The sequence below is a fragment of the Myxine glutinosa genome, chromosome 2 (assembly GCF_964187855.1).
Source record: "Myxine glutinosa chromosome 2, kmMyxGlut1.1, whole genome shotgun sequence".
Taxonomy (NCBI): domain Eukaryota; kingdom Metazoa; phylum Chordata; class Myxini; order Myxiniformes; family Myxinidae; genus Myxine; species Myxine glutinosa.
In genome coordinates, this window is record NC_136262.1 from 182,834,924 (window position 1) to 182,855,336 (window position 20,413).

The following is a 20,413-nucleotide window of genomic DNA, read 5'->3' on the forward strand; positions in this document are numbered from 1 at the left end:
TTAATCGAAATTGTGTGTATAGTTCCGGAGAGGAGAGCCTATTTACCTATTTTTGGGGGGTAAATTCCCACACCCCCACCATATACCCCTTTAGACCCTGTTTTTTTGATGCCATGACCAAACTTTTTTACATCTCGGGTGATGAACGTTGTGGTCAAGTTTCATCGAGATTGTGTGTGTAGTTTCAGAGAAGAATGCAAATACCTATTGGGAGGGTGGGGGTCAAACCTGGACCCACGTTGACCCCCCCAAAACACCCTTAAACCCTGTATTTTGATGCCATGACCGACCTTTGGTACATCACGGATGATGAAGGTTGTGGTCAAGTTTCATCGGAATCTTGTGCGGAGTTCTATTTTGGGGGACCGAACCTGGACTCATTTTGACCCCCGGTGGACCCTCTTAGGCCCTGATTTTTTTTAGGCCGTGAACAAAGTTGAGGTGTGACATACCAAATATCATTTAGCCAAGTTTGGTCACAATCCCATCCACAGTTTCGGAGAAGTTGTAAGTGTTTATGGACGGACGGACAGACGACGCGCCACCCCATAAGCTCCCTGGAACTTCATTTCAACTGGGCTAAAAAAAAACATCCACTGGATCTGGGAGGTCAGCGGTTCCAATCCAACAACGGCAGCCATTTAGGCCATCAGCTGTGGCTTGTAGCTCGTAGTCAGGGGGTCAAGTAGACCCATGCTATTTGAATAGGTGCCAGTCGAAGCGCTCGTCACGTGACACCTCACTGGCCCAATGGGATGAGTGAACAGCGTCAGCGATTTATGCAAATCAGCATCCATCCAATATGGCAGCCTCCATGCACCAGAGTGGTCAATGAGTTTTCTCTTGCTGTTTTCACAACGAAATGGAGGAAAAAGTGTCTCCTGAATGTATTATCCATCAACAATGTGTTCGTGGAGAGGTAAGTAAGCCTTTTTCGGAGGTTCGGTGGGAGAAATCCCGTGAATGCGCCCGGAAATGGTTGCATCTTTATGGCCATGAAAGATCGTTGGTTGAGAAAGCTCAACAACAACAATATATTGACGCGTCATGATCATTATCTATAACATACTGTGACGTCATATCCTTTTCTGGGCTCCGCCACCTGTTGGGCGCCCCGAGGGCTTTTTCCTGTGTCATCACTTCCGGGAATAAACCGCTGTTTGGACGCTTGCTCTGTGTCTCTGAATCCCTCGATTTGCGATGCCATCTGTCATAAGGACTTTACAGTGTTGACGAGGAGCTGGACTGTGTGTTTGAGCTCACGTGTGGTGTTTTATTTTCACTATGGCTGTCGCCAGGATCAGGATTTTGAGTGAATTCAATCCGAGTTCAGATGACTGCGTTGATTTTTGCGAGAGACTGGACAAGTATTTCGTTGCCAACCGAATCGATGGCGCTGATGATGCACCTCGACGTCTTGTGCTATTATGCTGACTGTGTGCGGATCCCAGATCTACAGGTTGATGAAGGATCTCCTATCACCAGAAAACACCCGTGAAAAGTCATAAGCTGCACTGGTTGAGTTGGTGCAGAGACACAAAAACCCAAGCCGGGGAAAATCGTGTCAAGGTATAAGTTTTATACACACCAAGCAAACCTCTCAACTTGCTTCTGCTGATGCGACGGCCTCTTCCACCCCTGGCAGGACTCGTGTCCATCAGCATATCTCGTGCTTCGTTTGGGATTTTCACAACAACGGGCCCAGTGTCCCAGTTCACCACAATACTTACAATAATCATTGTATGCTGGGCAGTTCCGTGGTGGATGTGATAGTCCACACTTTTTGCACTTTTGTCGATGTGTCATGGCATTCACAGACGATGAAGGCCCTTCCATCTTCTGGATGGCCTGCTTTCCGATTACCATTGCTTCGTACTTGCGTCCCTCACTTAAAACCAGGTCCATGTCATACTCGACCTCTTGGTCGAGCAGATGCTTTTGAAAATCATCACATGACGTGCTCGCAACAATCAACTCGATAATCCGTTCCGAGAGTTCTGCTTTGGAGAAATTGCACAACCTTCCCTTCCGTCGGCATCGGTTGACGAAATCATCAATGGACTCTCCTTCTTGCTGCCGAAATCTCATCATTTCCAGCCGGTGAATCCGAAAGTTTAAATGAATGTCCAAATGATCCTCGAATAATTTATATAATTTACCCGGATCCTTTTTATCATCCTCACTCAGAGTCGATGCATTGATCCGCCTCAGTCCTTCGTCTCCCACAGCAATCTGAATCTTGATGGCCTGTCTGGCTTTAGTATCGATGCCCTCGTCCGACAGCACCAAGTTCATTCGTTGCTTGAATAACTTGAAGGTCTCCGCCAGCTCCGAGCTGGACCAGTCCATTGTCGGGAACTTCGCCATGTTGAAAAAACACGGAACGTGCCGCCGTGGTAATCCGCAAAGAAAAACAAGACCAAACGTCAAACTGCTTGTTGATCTTCACGATCCCGCGCTGCCACCATGTAGTAAGTTCAGGAATCTCCTTCAATCAAGTTGTTTATTAAAGACGATACCAAGCTCTCACAGAGCACACGGCCATCATGGCGTGCCGCCAGCAACCACCGAAGCCCCGCCCCCAGACGCCACTACCCGTACCCAATGCTAGTACCAATCACAACAGGGGGAAGGGCACGTACACTTTAAAAATGTATATATACATGTGGGATGTGGGATATATACATGTGGGACATGTGTAGGTGTAGGTGTGTGTGTGTGTGTGTGTGTGCGTACATTTTTTTTAATTTTTTTATTTTTGTATACAAGATCGAGGCTCGTGAAAGAGCGAAAAAAAAAAAGGTGAGTGAGCAGGTGAGTGTGTATATATATATATATATATATATATATATATATATATATATATATATATATATATATATATGTGTGTGTGTGTGGGTGTACGTGTACGGGTGTACATTTGTGTGCACGTGCACGTGTGTGTGTGTATGTGTGTGTATGTATATATGTATATATGTGTATATATGTGTATATATGTGTATATATAATATATGTGTGTGTGTGGGTGTGTATATATATATATATATATATACGTATATGTGTGTGTGGGTGTACGTGTGTGTGTGTATGTATGTGTGTGTGTATGTATGTATGTATGTATGTATGTATATATATATATATATATGTGTGTGTGTGTGTGTGTGTGTGTGAGAGTATATATATATATGTGTGTGTGTGTATGTATGAGTGTGTGTGTGGGTGTACGTGTGGGTGTGTGTGTGGGTGTGCACGCACATGCATTCACATGTTATCAGAAGTAAATACATTGTGTCGATTACATTATTTGTGCATCTGATAAATTGCCAGTAACCATTTTGTGAAACTGAATGTGCAGGTGCAGCATCTAACTCAATATGTCGAAATGTCACACACGTCCATGCCCATGGGCAGGGGTGCCGTAAGGGGGGGAAAAGTTCGGATGATTCCAAGGGCCTTGCACTGACAGGGGCCCTAAAAAGTATTAGAACATTAGGAAAAAATGTGCGCACGTGCTTCATAGGGGCCCATTGTGATATCTTTTCATGGGGCCCAAAATCCCTGGCGGCGCCCCTGCCCGTGGGATTCCCACGGGTGACCCCACTTGGAGATTATATTGTTACAGACGTGGCTTAGATGTTAGTTTACCGAGCGGTTTTGGTATGACCACGTCTGCACAAGTTACCGATTATACTCGACGTTGACGAAGCCGCGCCACGCTGGCTCAATAAGAAAAAGAAGACACCCGGCTGGGTTATAAAATGACGACACCAGGGATACGGTTCTCAAGACCTCCGGAGGAGATTATATTCGTTACGGAAAAGGTTAGATTACAGGGGCTAGAGGTACAACATAGAAAGACAAGCACTTAGACACAATCTTATATTATTCCCCAACAGACGACAGGCAAACGGGACAACGGCTGACTCACACGGGGGTTGATGGAAAGGACAGGCGGGTAGCGATGGCTCCAGGTGCACCTGTGCTCAAAGGTTAGAATCGACCCGGTCCGGTCCAGAGATGCGGGAGGTTTCACAGCGCTCGGAGGGGACGTTCTTTCACAGGCGGGCCTTTCTCTCTCAGCGCTCGCAGGTCCTTCTTTTTCCAGCTCGGGGCGCATCTCTCGTCACGTCCGCTAAGTCGCCACGTATATCCGGCGGGGAGTGACACGCCCTCGGCTCGTTAGCTCCGCCCCAGATGGAATCGGTCTGCCCTTCTGATTGGGTGCGGGGGGGGGGGGTTACCAGGCTCCGCCCTTGACGAGGAGCTGACAGCCAGCCCCTCTGGTAACCCCGTGGAGCGCGTGGTCAATGGCGCTAATCGAGCCGGTGTGAGGACGCATCCTCCCCCGCGCCGCCGCGCCGCCCCCATCCCCTCCGTTGCTGCAGCCATAGTTGGTTGGGGAAGAAGATGGAAGGAGGTATGGGAAGATGGAAGGAGGTATGGGAAAGGTCCTAAACTCACTACTGATGCCATATAATCACATTCTGGTGCAACGAAGAGTCATAATTAATGGAGACGAGGCCTTAACTGACATAGAATAAGAATAACTAGGAAGATGTCCGAAAGTTGTCTACGTGTGGTGCGGTGGACCTGGGCACGACATTTAATGGGGGAATAAGGGGAAGGTCGGCTCTACTGATTGTTATTTACATGCAATGGGACTAGGGAATGGGGGATTGGGGAAAGTTGGGGAGTATTGGAGAAAATAGGGGAATATTTACAAGCGGATATGGAGGCCAAATTCCATATTCGCAACATTGCACCCTTCTCTACCCTCAGGGCGTCCCGACCCGATAAATTTTTACCTACTTTAGTGTGGCACGCAATGTAGTTCCCTCTACTATTAACTCTACCCTGAGTGCGACAGTTTTACAGATATTCACAAATGAGTAAATATGTCCCCCTGCGACGTTGCACCCTTCTCCTCACAGAAACACACCCACAGGATAACCGAATCCGGAAAGAATTCGCAAACTAAACATACAGCCGGTAGGGAGCATTATTTACAAGATTACGCTGATATCTACACTACGATCCAGGACCTGTTTTTGGAGGAACACATGCAGATGTTATGCATAGAGAGAGCGCGCTTGCCAGCATCGATACACCAACCCACGAGTGCTCTGTGGCCGACGGCCTTTAATAACGTGCAGAGCACCCTTCCCGAGCATCAAAAGCACCACCCCACCACCAATCGGTGCAGTCACCATTGTTCATTGGAATAAAAATAAATTCGACAACCCCTAACCCTGCAGGTGTCTCTTGCTCTTCGTGTGGCCTTCAGTGGTGTTAATTAACAGTGGTTCACCTTTATGGCATAGGTGCCACGTTGACCCATAGGTCCATCCCCGGGTGGTGCTTGGCCGCAAACGAACTGCGGTCCATTGTGGGTGGCCACAAACATTGCGGTCCATATGGTGTATCGATCCCGGCAGCAAACAGCGAAAGTGCAGGCCCACAACTGCGCAGCCAGCACCTCTCTCTCCTCTCTCTCTTCCCCAAAGCCAGATCCTCGGAGGTGGGAGACAAAAGAAGCAGACAAGTGAGTAAGGTGGTAAGGGCGCAAAAGTGCACGCAATGTAAGGTGATGCACACTGGGGGCACATGGGAACCAGGTGAGACAGGTACGTTCCTATCGTATGCCCCCCCCCCCACCAGGTAACCTACATGGCCCCTCCCTTACCCCTTACTGTATCCACAAAACACAACACTACCCATAAACATCTACTTTACAAATCAACAAACATCCCTACTGTCTTCCCCGTTCCTCCCATAAACCAAATTCGTCTTCTCTCCCTCCTAACCAATCAAATTTGCCATTTTCAACTCTCATCAAAATTTGCCATCTCCAACTGCACATCAAAATTTGCCATTACCAATTCATCATCAGTCCCTCCTAGGGAGGGAGAGATGGAATCACCCCAATGTCTCATCCACGTCGTGATGCGTCTCACAAATCCACACAGCAATCTCATTTCCTGCAACAAACAAAGAAAACACAGGTGTGGAGTCATCATCATCACCACAGGTAAGTGGCTGCGTATGGTGCGACAGGTTCATCAATCCTAACTATTTCCTAAATGACTTTACAACTTTACACTACCCGGGGTCTTTCTCCGGCCAAACCATTGGCCCTCTTACACTATTGGTTCTAAAAACCAATTCCCATTGGCCAGACTGTGGTGCTTTTCAATTTGGGGTCTCACTCCCCCGATTCATCTCCCGGTGCCCTCGCACAATTTCTGGGCTGCGGCGTGTACCTCTCCCAGTGGGTCTACCCACCTGCACACCTCCACCACTGCAGTTGCCTCCGAGCTTACCTGCTCCTTGCCCTAACCTAACTACTTGGGGAAGGCCCTCTGGCACTCTCCCCACTCGGTGCCCTCTCTGGCACTGGGCTACCCGGGTCCGTCCTCCGGATCCTCGGGCCCCATCCACAACTCTACCGGCTCCCAGAGCCCACCTGCGGCCTCGCCTGGCCGACATCCTCACAGTGGTGGAGTGCCCAACCAACTACACGCACTAACAGGCTACACGCCCAGCCATTTCCACAACACTAATGCACCCATTCACAACACCATTCTGCAACCGCACCACAGATGCCAATATCCAACCACAATTTACCTGCACCCTCTACCTAACACTTACACTACCCGCCCCGGGTATCCGTGATGGGGGTCCACTCTTCCCCCATCCACACCTTCGCACCATGCACACCACTCCGTACCACTTACTCCAACTTTCTCCACACACCTGTACTTGCACACCTGTGCTCTCACACCTGGTGCCACCTGCACCCTTCTCTCCCCAAGCGCATTCGCGCTGATCCACAACACTCACTACTCATACACTGCTCCACACACCTGTCCAGTTGCACACCTGTGCAATCACACCTGTTCAATTCTCGCACACACAGCATCATCTCAGCTAACTACTCCCTTCTGAAACTTGCGCTTCCCAGTCGTCCCTTTAAACTATTGCGCTCCCACGTCATTATCATCCACACTAATCTACCTGCGTCCCCACTACAGGTATCAGTCACTAACTAAACTTAACGTTACCTAATGTCATCTTCTAGATCCCTACACACAATATCCTAACCCACCCGGGCTAGTTTTCACTGCCATACACCCCATAATCTATTGCTCCTTTGCCCCCCCATGTGAGGGATGGTGGATTTGCCATCCCACCACATCGGGGGTCTCTCACTACCAATTTTGCACATCAAATTTCAACAAATCAAAAATTTGGCCAATCACTGCCCATCATCTGCCAATCACTACTGCCAATCCTTTGCCAATCATCAAATTTTGTTTTTTCTCTAATTTTGGGTCCAAAACACTAACCTCATCACCCAGTCGACTCACTAATACCTCTCGGTGCGCCAATCCCTGTCCAAAGCCCGGCTTCGTAAAGCCAAGCAATGGATGCTGGTTGTTTTGTGCCAGCGGCTGGACACGTCCGGTACTCGGTGCAGGGACGGGGGTTTACCCGTGCCGAGATCCCACACATCACCTCGGCGTGGAGCCATCCAATGTCCCGATCTCGACCTGCCGGCATGCCTCAACAAAACGTGGTCGCCATAACGACCCTTCCTATCCAGCCGCCCGCTCCGCCTAGTGGAGCACAGACGCGGCCGTTCAAAGCGAGGCCCAGCACGCACCGAGGGCCCGATTCGGCTATAAGTCGTTCTAAACTCTATCCCGTCTAACGTCGATGCTTCACCTGGACGCTTACACCCCGCAGCCCGTTCCTTGCTCACACATCCAGCCGTGCCCATGCTCCTCGTACCTTTCCTTACACACCCAGGTACACTCATTCCACTCACAGCCTTGGTCACACACCTGACCACCGAACACTTTGGCACACATTCGTTGCTCGCACACCTCACCAATACACCTCTTCGCGCCCCCTCCTCTGTCACCTCCTCTGTGACAATCACAGGGGTGCTCTCATTCGCACACCCAACCACGTGCCTCACCACCAATTCCAGCGTGCATTCCCACTCACGCTCTACCATTCCAGGTGTGCATCCTTCCCTCCCAGGTGTACATCCTCGCGCACCTGTCACAACTAACTCACTCTCCTTGTCACTCTCAATACTCTCACCACCACTCTTGACAGCGCACTCACCCTTACTCTTGACAGCGCACTCTTTCCCCATGCACCTGTCCGTCACACACCTTTCTCGCGCACACTCTCCCGTCACACCCTCTGCAACACTTACCACAGGTGTGCATTCTTCCTTGCCTTTGACAGCGCACTCTTTCCCCATGTACCTGTCCATCACACACCTTTCTCGCGCACACTCTCCCGTTACACCCTCTGTAACACTCACCACACCGCGCTTCCATGTGCTCCCTCGCACACACGCTACGACCGACTCATTCTCGCCAACACCCTCACTCCTTGGCACACACTTTTTCCTCACACACCCCAGAGTCGGACTTTCTCGCACACCTCCTCTTTCGCACACCAGACCTGTCACACACCTCACCAACGGCCTTTCACGAACACCCGGATCCAAACCAATCCCCAAGCTTTTTAAATCCCCTGGCGCATCATACGCACGACCATATTGGTCACCACTTACACCGGGTCCTCTTCCTCTTCGCTTCTCCTCCATCACCTGCGAATCCCTCATCCGGTTAATGAGCACATCATCACGATCCAAACACAGACTTTGGACCAATTCTTTTATCTCCTCTTTTATCTCTTTCTTATCCCCTCTCCGTCGCTTCTTAATTTCGCTCATCCCTTCTTCCACTTCTTCTAATTTGTGCTTCACCTCTTTTATTCCCCGGTACGTCTCCTCAAGCTCATCCTCCAAGGCTACCTTGACCGTTTCCATGTGCGTCCTCACCTGCCGGTCCTTCGTCTCCATTACCTCTACCACCTCGTCCAACCTCGTTGTCAGTCCCTCACGTACCATCTGACATTCCCTCTTTGTCGCTATTAAGTCGTTTTTTATGTCGTTTTGTGTCGCTTTTAAACCTCCTAATACCGCAGTGTTCCTTTGAACCTGCTCCGTTAGTCCTTTTTGTCCCTCCGTCAGCTGTTCCACCTCCTGCGTCAGGACCTCTATGCCCCCTTGTAACTTTACAGTCCCCTTTCTCACCTCCTTCTCCATGTGCTCCTCACAGTGCCTCACCTCCTCGCGCACTCCTCCGACCTCCTCACTCACTCCTCTTCTGATCTCCTCTCCCATCACTTGCATCTCCTGCCCAGATGCCACCCTCATCTGCTCCATTTCCTCCCTGTGAGCATCCAGTTTGGTTTCTACCCCCATTCTGACCCCCTCTATCTGCTGCCCCATTTGGTTAACTTCCCTTTCCGCTTGGTCCCTCATGTCCCTCAATTTGCCTTCCATGGTGTTTTCTAACCCCTCTAACCCATTTTTCACTCCCTCTATCTGATTCTCCTGGGCAGCCATTCTATTTTCTACCCCCATTAACCCATTTTTCACTTCTTTTATCCCGTTGTCTAACCCCTCAAAATTATTGTCTAACTTCCCAAATTTCTTGTCTAACTCCTCAAAATTATTGTCTAACCCCTCACTGGTACCCCTCGCTTCGTCCCTCATTACCCCCATTTGCTCACTCTGAGCATCCATCCGGTTCCCCAACCGCTCACCCAATCGCTCAATTTGGCTCCCCATACTCATCTGTACAGCTGCCTGTAGCTGCGCAATGAGGGCCTGTATGTCAATCGGCTGCATGTTAAAGCCCGTTGATACAGCGGGCTCGGCTACCGCGCGCTCTTGCGAGGCGCCATTTTGCGTGCCTGCTACCCTCGCTGTTTCGCTCTCCTCATGTCCCTCATGTCCCTCAATTTGGTCCTGGACCGACCCTGCTTCACTCTCCCCTACCGGACCCCAGCCGTCTTGATCCGCCATGGCGCGACTTTCAAAATTCGAGTTTCGTAACACAAATTCGAAATTTCGCCGTTATAATTTCGTCGAGCGCAGTAACCGCGGGACCGCGCTCCGGATCGATTTGGTCGAGCGCCGTACGCGCTCCGGCTCGATTTTCCCTCCCAAAATTTGGGCCTAACTAATTTAGTCCCGGGTCCGAATCTCACTCCTCGACACCAATTGTTACAGACGTGGCTTAGATGTTAGTTTACCGAGCGGTTTTGGTATGACCACGTCTGCACAAGTTACCGATTATACTCGACGTTGATGAAGCCGCGCCACGCTGGCTCAATAAGAAAAAGAAGACACCCGGCTGGGTTATAAAATGACGACACCAGGGATACGGTTCTCAAGACCTCCGGAGGAGATTATATTCGTTACGGAAAAGGTTAGATTACAGGGGCTAGAGGTACAACATAGAAAGACAAGCACTTAGACACAATCTTATATTATTCCCCAACAGACGACAGGCAAACGGGACAACGGCTGACTCACACGGGGGTTGATGGAAAGGACAGGCGGGTAGCGATGGCTCCAGGTGCACCTGTGCTCAAAGGTTAGAATCGACCCGGTCCGGTCCAGAGATGCGGGAGGTTTCACAGCGCTCGGAGGGGACGTTCTTTCACAGGCGGGCCTTTCTCTCTCAGCGCTCGCAGGTCCTTCTTTTTCCAGCTCGGGGCGCATCTCTCCTCTCGTCACGTCCGCTAAGTCGCCACGTATATCCGGCGGGGAGTGACACGCCCTCGGCTCGTTAGCTCCGCCCCAGATGGAATCGGTCCGCCCTTCTGATTGGGTGCGGGGGGGGTTACCAGGCTCCGCCCTTGACGAGGAGCTGACAGCCAGCCCCTCTGGTAACCCCGTGGAGCGCGTGGTCAATGGCGCTAATCGAGCCGGTGTGAGGACGCATCCTCCCCCGCGCCGCCGCGCCGCCCCCATCCCCTCCGTTGCTGCAGCCATAGTTGGTTGGGGAAGAAGATGGAAGGAGGTATGGGAAGATGGAAGGAGGTATGGGAAAGGTCCTAAACTCACTACTGATGCCATATAATCACATTCTGGTGCAACGAAGAGTCATAATTAATGGAGACGAGGCCTTAACTGACATAGAATAAGAATAACTAGGAAGATGTCCGAAAGTTGTCTACGTGTGGTGCGGTGGACCTGGGCACGACATTTAATGGGGGAATAAGGGGAAGGTCGGCTCTACTGATTGTTATTTACATGCAATGGGACTAGGGAATGGGGGATTGGGGAAAGTTGGGGAGTATTGGAGAAAATAGGGGAATATTTACAAGCGGATATGGAGGCCAAATTCCATATTCGCAACAATATTATACATTAAAATCATAATATAATCTTGATTTGATGAAAACGGTTGCTTCTGTGTGTGCCACGGGTGAGTCATGTCTGCCTGCTGGTACACCATGACGGTTCTGTTTGTTTTTCCACTCTGTAAAACACACACCAAAAAAAAAACATTAATAAACATTTAAGGGATCAGATGGAGAGTTTTGTTCCTCTTTCACAGTATCTCCAGTATAATGAAAACATGATGGGTGTAAATAATGTGAAACACCATCTGTAATAATCAACCGCTCTCTTTCCCCTTTCCTTCCCCCACTTTCCCTCCACCTCCTCCCCCCACACAAGTAGTAGGAAAAGGGGGGTTCTGAGATGAGTCACCGAGCAGGTGAGCGAGCAAAAACGACCGAGAGCGAGTGGAATGAGCATAAGCGAGTGTATGCGAGTGTATGCGAGTGGTCCTGTGGAGATGTTTTGCCTCAGAACGCCCTGTTCATACCACTCTGGGCCTTGGCCTTTTTATAATCTTCATCAATGATCTCTCCGACTCTCTGGAAAATCCTCTTTATCTTTTTGCTGATGACTTCACTCTCTGCCGCTCCATATCTCATCCCTCAGATCGGCAGGCAGCAGCCTCTTTAAACTTTGCAGACCTGGATAAAATTTCATCCGCAGCTCAATGGAATACTGCTCTCCCCTCTGGGCCGGTGCTCCTGCCTCACACTAAGCTCGGCTTCATGCTGTAGAAACCAAAGCGTTCAGAATCATTGGAATCTATCACAATGAAGCCGATTCTGAGGGACTTTCACTCACTCACCGCAGGCAGGTTGGTGGTCTTTCTGTCTTCTACCGACTCCTCTCCGGCCTTGCTCCCCCAGCTCTCTCTGTGCTCTGTCCCCCAAATATTCCTACAGGTCGCACAAGATCTGCCAGCAACTCTCTTCTGGTGAAACTAACCAAAATCAAGACTCTCTGCTCACCTTCTTCTTCACTCTTTCCTCTTTTTCCCCACTTCTGGAACAAACTCACTCTCTTCAATCCCACTCGTCCCTCCAGGTCTTTAAAACAGCTGTTCACCACCATCTCTTATCTTCCCCCATCCAAAACCTTGATCTTTTTTACCCCCGCTAATTCACCCGAGATACACTTTTTTGAAATTCCAACTTCTTTCCTGGAAGTCCTTGCAGTGTTCATATGTTTTATACCTCTCCCACCTCCCCCCAAGCCCTCTCCCTCCCACAGATCTCTCGATGTCCCTGCTCTCAAATGTTGTGTTTGTGTCCTTCCCCCTCTCTCCCCATCTTGTCTACCGCTCCCCTTATTTTGTGTTTTATGTGTCGGTTTGACTTTTTGTGTGATTAATGTTAGCTCTTTCACGAGCCTCGATCTTGTATACAAAAAAAATAAAACTAAAATCTCTGATTGGATGACACACCTTCACCGGATGCGACTCCACCAGTGCCTTCTGAGGGAAAGGCAAGAAGAAGTCGTTTTCACTTCTGGTAGACAGTGATGATTTCCAAGGTACTTCCATGGAAGTAGGCTCCAACCTCACTATGAGCCAGAATACACTTAGCTCACTAGAGACGTTTGTGTGTCGGTTATATGGGCAGTATTCCTGAGATGATGTGAATGATGCAACATACAGATTGTACTGTGTCTCATCCACCACTGATCAGTCTTCCTCCCACCAAGGATGCACTTCACCAGCATGCAGAGAGGGCTAATGATCAGGCAGCCATCCACCGGAAATCCTTATTGGTTTGCCCCAATGGGGGATGGGGCGAGGGTGGAATTTCTCCTTAATTATTCCGCTGACTGAAGGAAGAAAAGTGATATTACAAGATGGCGTCACCAGCACCGAGAATGTTCGTCTTTGTTTAGTCCAATCAAGCGTTGTGTAAGGTTTGTCTGTGTAAAGGAAAGTCAAGTGTTTCGTACAGTTTCTCTTTGTGAAAAGTGTTGTGTAAAGTTTATCCTTGTGTGAAGGCAAGTTCAGTGTTGTGTAAAGTTTATCCTTGTGTGAGGGCAAGTTCAGTGTTGTGTAAAGTTTATCCTTGTGTGAAGGCAAGTTCAGTGTTGTGTAAAGTTTATCCTTGTGTGAAGGCAAGTTCAGTGTTGTGTAAAGTTTATCCTTGTGTGAAGGCAAGTTCGGTGATGTGTAAAGTTTATCCTTGTGTGAAGGCAAGTTCAGTGTTGTGTAAAGTTTATCCTTGTGTGAAGGCAAGTTCGGTGATGTGTAAAGTTTATCCTTGTGTGAAGGCAAGTTCAGTGTTGTGTAAAGTTTATCCTTGTGTGAAGGCAAGTTCAGTGTTGTGTAAAGTTTATCCTTGTGTGAAGGCAAGTTCGGTGATGTGTAAAGTTTATCCTTGTGTGAAGGCAAGTTCAGTGTTGTGTAAAGTTTATCCTTGTGTGAAGGCAAGTTCAGTGTTGTGTAAAGTTTATCCTTGTGTGAAGGCAAGTTCAGTGTTGTGTAAAGTTTATCCTTGTGTGAAGGCAAGTTCGGTGATGTGTAAAGTTTATCCTTGTGTGAAGGCAAGTTCAGTGTTGTGTAAAGTTTATCCTTGTGTGAAGGCAAGTTCAGTGTTGTGTAAAGTTTATCCTTGTGTGAAGGCAAGTTCAGTGTTGTGTAAAGTTTATCCTTGTGTGAAGGCAAGTTCAGTGTTGTGTAAAGTTTATCCTTGTGTGAAGGCAAGTTCAGTGTTGTATAAAGTTTATCCTCGTGTGAAGGCAAGTTCAGTGTTGTGTAAAGTTTATCCTTGTGTGAAGGCAAGTTCAGTGTTGTATAAAGTTTATCCTTGTGTGAAGGCAAGTTCAGTGTTGTATAAAGTTTATCTTTGTGTGAAGGCAAGTTCAGTGTTGTATAAAGTTTATCTTTGTGTGAAGGCAAGTTCAGTGTTGTGTAAAGTTTATCCTTGTGTGAAGGCATGTTCAGTGTTGTGTAAAGTTTATCTTTGTGTGAGGGCAAGTTCGGTGATGTGTAAAGTTTATCCTTGTGTGAAGGCAAGTTCAGTGTTGTATAAAGTTTATCCTCGTGTGAAGGCAAGTTCAGTGTTGTGTAAAGTTTATCCTTGTGTGAAGGCAAGTTCAGTGTTGTGTAAAGTTTATCCTTGTGTGAAGGCAAGTTCAGTGTTGTGTAAAGTTTATCCTTGTGTGAGGGCAAGTTCAGTGTTGTGTAAAGTTTATCCTTGTGTGAAGGCAAGTTCAGTGTTGTATAAAGTTTATCCTTGTGTGAAGGCATGTTCAGTGTTGTGTAAAGTTTATCTTTGTGTGAGGGCAAGTTCGGTGATGTGTAAAGTTTATCCTTGTGTGAAGGCAAGTTCAGTGTTGTATAAAGTTTATCCTTGTGTGAAGGCAAGTTCAGTGTTGTGTAAAGTTTATCCTTGTGTGAAGGCAAGTTCAATGTTGTATAAAGTTTATCCTTGTGTGAAGGCAAGTTCAGTGTTGTGTAAAGTTTATCCTTGTGTGAAGGCAAGTTCAGTGTTGTGTAAAGTTTATCCTTGTGTGAAGGCAAGTTCAGTGTTGTGTAAAGTTTATCCTTGTGTGAAGGCAAGTTCAGTGTTGTGTAAAGTTTATCTTTGTGTGAGGGCAAGTTCGGTGATGTGTAAAGTTTATCCTTGTGTGAAGGCAAGTTCAGTGTTGTGTAAAGTTTATCCTTGTGTGAAGGCAAGTTCAGTGTTGTGTAAAGTTTATCCTTGTGTGAAGGCAAGTTCAGTGTTGTGTAAAGTTTATCCTTGTGTGAAGGCAAGTTCAGTGTTGTGTAAAGTTTATCCTTGTGTGAAGGCAAGTTCAGTGTTGTGTAAAGTTTATCCTTGTGTGAAGGCAAGTTCAGTGTTGTGTAAAGTTTATCCTTGTGTGAAGGCAAGTTCAGTGTTGTGTAAAGTTTATCCTTGTGTGAAGGCAAGTTCAGTGTTGTGTAAAGTTTATCCTTGTGTGAAGGCAAGTTCAGTGTTGTGTAAAGTTTATCCTTGTGTGAAGGCAAGTTCAGTGTTGTGTAAAGTTTATCTTTGTGTGAGGGCAAGTTCGGTGATGTGTAAAGTTTATCCTTGTGTGAAGGCAAGTTCAGTGTTGTGTAAAGTTTATCCTTGTGTGAAGGCAAGTTCAGTGTTGTGTAAAGTTTATCCTTGTGTGAAGGCAAGTTCAGTGTTGTGTAAAGTTTATCCTTGTGTGAAGGCAAGTTCAGTGTTGTGTAAAGTTTATCCTTGTGTGAAGGCAAGTTCAGTGTTGTGTAAAGTTTATCCTTGTGTGAAGGCAAGTTCAGTGTTGTGTAAAGTTTATCCTTGTGTGAAGGCAAGTTCAGTGTTGTGTAAAGTTTATCCTTGTGTGAAGGCAAGTTCAGTGTTGTATAAAGTTTATCCTTGTGTGAAGGCAAGTTCAGTGTTGTATAAAGTTTATCTTTGTGTGAAGGCAAGTTCAGTGTTGTATAAAGTTTATCTTTGTGTGAAGGCAAGTTTGGTGATGTGTAAAGTTTATCTTTGTGTGAAGGCAAGTTCAGTGATGTGTAAAGTTTATCTTTGTGTGAAGGCAAGTTCAGTGATGTGTAAAGTTTATCTTTGTGTAAAATCCTACATAAAGAAACAATAGTGATGTAATTAAACCGAGCTGTTGTTTTTTGCGGTTTATTCACAAATACATGTTTTAATTCACAAAGCAACCGTGTTTATTAAAGTTCATGAAAAATAGATCCATTACATCCAACACAAGTATAAAAGACAGGTGTGGAAAAAAGGGGGAGGGGGAGGAAACAAACAAAAAAAAACCAATTCGATCATAATTAATGAACGTAGCTCGATTGTAATCTCTACATTCGATAAAGTTTTGAGTGTGAACATATTTTTGTTTTTGTTTACAAAAGCAAAGGTTCATGTGTTGAGGGTGAAGTTTGACGCTTTCATGCAGGGCCACCTTTAAACTCTCCTCTTCTGTGTGCTGATGTAAAGGACTGGAAAACAGGGAGGTATTGGGAAGAAGAAGAAAAAATCTGAGAACGCCTTGTATCTACAGAGGAAAAGCCGCATACATTTCATACATGGAGCACATGTGGTGGGTGGGGAGGAGTATGGTGGTGGTGACACACACAAACACATCCACATCCACACATGGGGGGTGGGGGGAGAAGGTGGGGGATGGAGGGATGCCATGCATCACTATATTAGCTTCGACTGTGTAGCCTCCTACAGTGGGGCATTACCGTTGTTTCCTCTGATAAATGCATCTCCATATTTGTTTTTCAGTTGTCCATTCACGTACTCTTCTGTCTGCTCCAAGGCGATGTTCATGTAACCATCCAGGCAGGCAAGGACACCTACGAGCGTACAAGGTTTTTAAAAAACCTCAATTTCACAACAAGCAATCATCAGCTCACGTCATCCCGGAGAATGTTTGCTGCACCGCGTTTCCTCGGTGTTCACTCTCTTGCTGGCACACTATGTGTGTGCAGAAAATAAGTCACTGAGCAAGAAATGTATAAAGAATACCTGGAACTTGTTCTATACTTTGATACAAATTCAAACACCTCGTACAACCAAGACAGATTATCCAAACCACAACCAGTGACAAATTTCTACCAATATTCAATAATTACAAATAAAAACAATTAATTCGATTTTGTAAATGACTGACTAATTAAGTGACCCTTTAAATAATCAACTCGGAACTAACTGTCACATGCTGTCAATCCAGTATGTCTAACTACCACACACTGCAGATCCAATATAACTGTAACACACTGTCGATCTAGTATGGCTAACGAACACACACTGCAGAGCTTGTGTATCTCACTGTCACACACTATGACCAGTATACCTGTCACACACTGGATGTTCAGTTTATCTGTCACACACTATGTTCAGTATATCTGTCACACACTATGTTCAGTATATGTCACGCACTATGTTCAGTATATCTGTCACACACTGGATGTTCAGTATATCTGTCACACACTGGATGTTCAGTATATCTGTCACACACTGGATGTTCAGTATATGTCACGCGCTATGTTCAGTATATCTGTCACACACTATGTCCAGTATATCTGTCACACACTGGATGTTCAGTATATCTGTCACACACTATGTCCAATATATCCGTCACACACTATGTTCAGTATATCATATCTGTCACACACTATGTCCAGTATATCTATCACACACTGGATGTTCAGTATATCTGTCACACACTATGTCCAGTATATCTGTCACACACTATGTCCAGTATATCTGTCACACACTATGTCCAGTATATCTGTCACACACTATGTCCAGTATATCTGTCACACACTATGTTCAGTATATCTGTCACACACTATGTCCAGTATATCTGTCACACACTGGATGTTCAGTATATCTGTCACACACTATGTTCAGTATATGTCACACACTATGTTCAGTATATCTGTCACACACTGGATGTTCAGTATACCTGTCACACACTGGATGTTCAGTATATGTCACGCACTATGTCCAGTATATCTGTCACACACTATGTCCAGTATATCTGTCACACACTATGTCCAGTATATCTGTCACACACTATGTCCAGTATATCTGTCACACACTATGTCCAGTATATCTGTCACACACTATGTCCAGTATATCTGTCACACACTATGTCCAGTATATCTGTCACACACTATGTCCAGTATATCTGTCACACACTATGTCCAGTATATCTGTCACACACTATGTCCAGTATATCTGTCACACACTATGTCCAGTATATCTGTCACACACTCGATGTTCAGTATATGTCACGCACTATGTTCACAGTATATCTGTCACACACCATGTTCAGTATATCTGTCACACACTATGTCCAGTATATCTGTCACTATGTTCAGTATATGTCACACACTATGTTCAGTATATCTGTCACACACTATGTCCAGTATATCTGTCACACACTATGTCCAGTATATCTGTCACACACTATGTTCAGTATATTTGCCAAACACGATGTTCAGTATATCTGTCACACTATGTTCAGTATATCTGTCACACACTATGTCCAGTATATTTGCCACACTATGTCCAGTATATCTGTCACACACTGGATGATCAGTATATCTGTCACACTGGATGATCAGTATATCTGTCACACGCTGGATGTTCAGTATATCTGTCACACACTATGTCCAGTATATTTGCCACACTATGTTCAGTATATCTGTCACACACTATGTCCAGTATATCTGTCACACGCTGGATGATCAGTATATCTGTCACACACTGGATGATCAGTATATCTGTCACACTGGATGATCAGTATATCTGTCACGCTGGATGTTCAGTATATCTGTCACGCTGGATGATCAGTATATCTGTCACACTGGATGATCAGTATATCTGTCACGCTGGATGATCAGTATATCTGTCACACGCTGGATGATCAGTATATCTGTCACACGCTGGATGATCAGTATATCTGTCACACTGGATGATCAGTATATCTGTCACACTGGATGATCAGTATATCTGTCACGCTGGATGATCAGTATATCTGTCACACGCTGGATGATCAGTATATCTGTCACACGCTGGATGATCAGTATATCTGTCACACTGGATGATCAGTATATCTGTCACACGCTGGATGTTCAGTATATCTGTCACACACTATGTCCAGTATATTTGCCACACTATGTTCAGTATATCTGTCACACACTATGTATGTCCAGTATATCTGTCATACACTGGATGTGCAGTACATCTGTCACACACTATGTCCAGTATAAGTGCTATGCTGCTCGACAGCGATTTGGTTCACTTTTTGGAAATCCTGCAGGGGCGCAATGTATGTTATGATGTAACTACAAAATAATAAATTAAATAACTGTCACACTGTGGATGAGTATATCCATCTATTGCACACTGTATATCCATGTATTGTACACTTATATATCCATGTAATGTACACTGTATATCATATTGTACACTGTCTATCCAATATACAGTATCTATGTATTGGAGAAGACAAAAAAATGGATGAAGGGGCTCGGGTATGTGGAGGAGAAGGAGGGGTGTGGGTCGACACCTTAATCACCAATGAACATAACTGAAGAGGTGTCACCCCCTCTTCATCGGAAATGATAATCATTCGTTCATTCATCCATCACCTCGGTAATCCACACCGGAGTTGAGTTTCACCACCACTGGCCTTCCGATGATCTGTTTTAAAAAATCACTTGGAGTTTGCTTCCGAAGACTCATGCTGGACTATTTTGCAAGCACGATCCAAATCGCTCCCTGGAGGCTGGAACAGGTGTATCAAAAGGTAAACCGTCGAACCATTAGCATTGCATTCAATGGGGGAGGTGGTGGAGGGACACGGCCATTGAGTGACTTATCAAATCCACCATTTCCATAACCCCGTGAGATGACGATTGGGAAAACAAATGGTTTATTTAACCGGCAACATTCAGCGTGTCGTTATTTTACCGGTAAAGCGATGGCATTACTTATTCACGACTTCACGAGGACCGGACAATATACAGGTACCGACAGTTTCATCACGTGCGCCGGTAAAGGTGGCTAATTTGCTTTACCGGTGAAATAGCGTTCAGGTAAATGTTAACGGTTCCACAGAACTGTACTCATCTGCATGTAATGGCAAAGCAAATACAAGACTCAGGAAAGAATATTCTATTTTAACAAATAGCCTTAGATTGTTTGTGATCCTTTGAAATTCCCTTAAAGTAACACTCCCAGAATTCCACACAAATCCGGGTCATTTAAACCCCAACAAGCTGTTCGAGACCAACCCGAAATAACAAACCTAAACTGACACTTCGTGCCAGGCCCAATCGCAATGCATACCGGGTATTCTTATGCTTCGCCTTTTAATCTCAGGCAATAAACCATTTTTACACAAAATAATCAATCTTTGTAAATCAAAGGAATTCATTGAATATGCAATGAAACAACATTACGATATTTACCCCTTAACAGCACTTCACCTGGACGTCAGCCGACCGCTACACCGCCATTATCACTCGTCAGCAGTTGCGTAACACAAAATAAAAATTTTAAAGAAAGAATGGGAAGAAGATATTGCGAAAACCCTCGGAATTGACAAAAGATAGTCAACCCGCTGAGCAATTTACAATTGTGGCGGGAAAAACAGAACCGGAAGAAGCCTGACGCCATCTTTCACTGCCTGTTGAAGCCGCGATCGGCTTGGCCGTTAACGAGAAACAAGCATCAT

At 46.2% G+C, this 20,413-nt stretch overlaps 1 protein-coding gene across 1 annotated transcript; it reads right to left on the bottom strand.

Annotated features, from left to right (window-relative positions):
- Window positions 1–15,815: 15,815 nt before the first annotated feature.
- On the bottom strand, window positions 15,816–20,020 carry LSM6 (LSM6 homolog, U6 small nuclear RNA and mRNA degradation associated). Its single transcript, XM_068106646.2, has 4 exons — window positions 19,985–20,020; window positions 19,326–19,462; window positions 16,404–16,517; window positions 15,816–16,154 (listed from the first exon to the last, which is right to left on the bottom strand). The coding sequence occupies exons 2-4, from the start codon at window positions 19,417–19,419 to the stop codon at window positions 16,120–16,122; spliced, it is 243 nt and encodes an 80-aa protein (XP_067962747.1). The 5' UTR covers window positions 19,420–19,462; window positions 19,985–20,020; the 3' UTR covers window positions 15,816–16,119.
- Window positions 20,021–20,413: the final 393 nt, after the last annotated feature.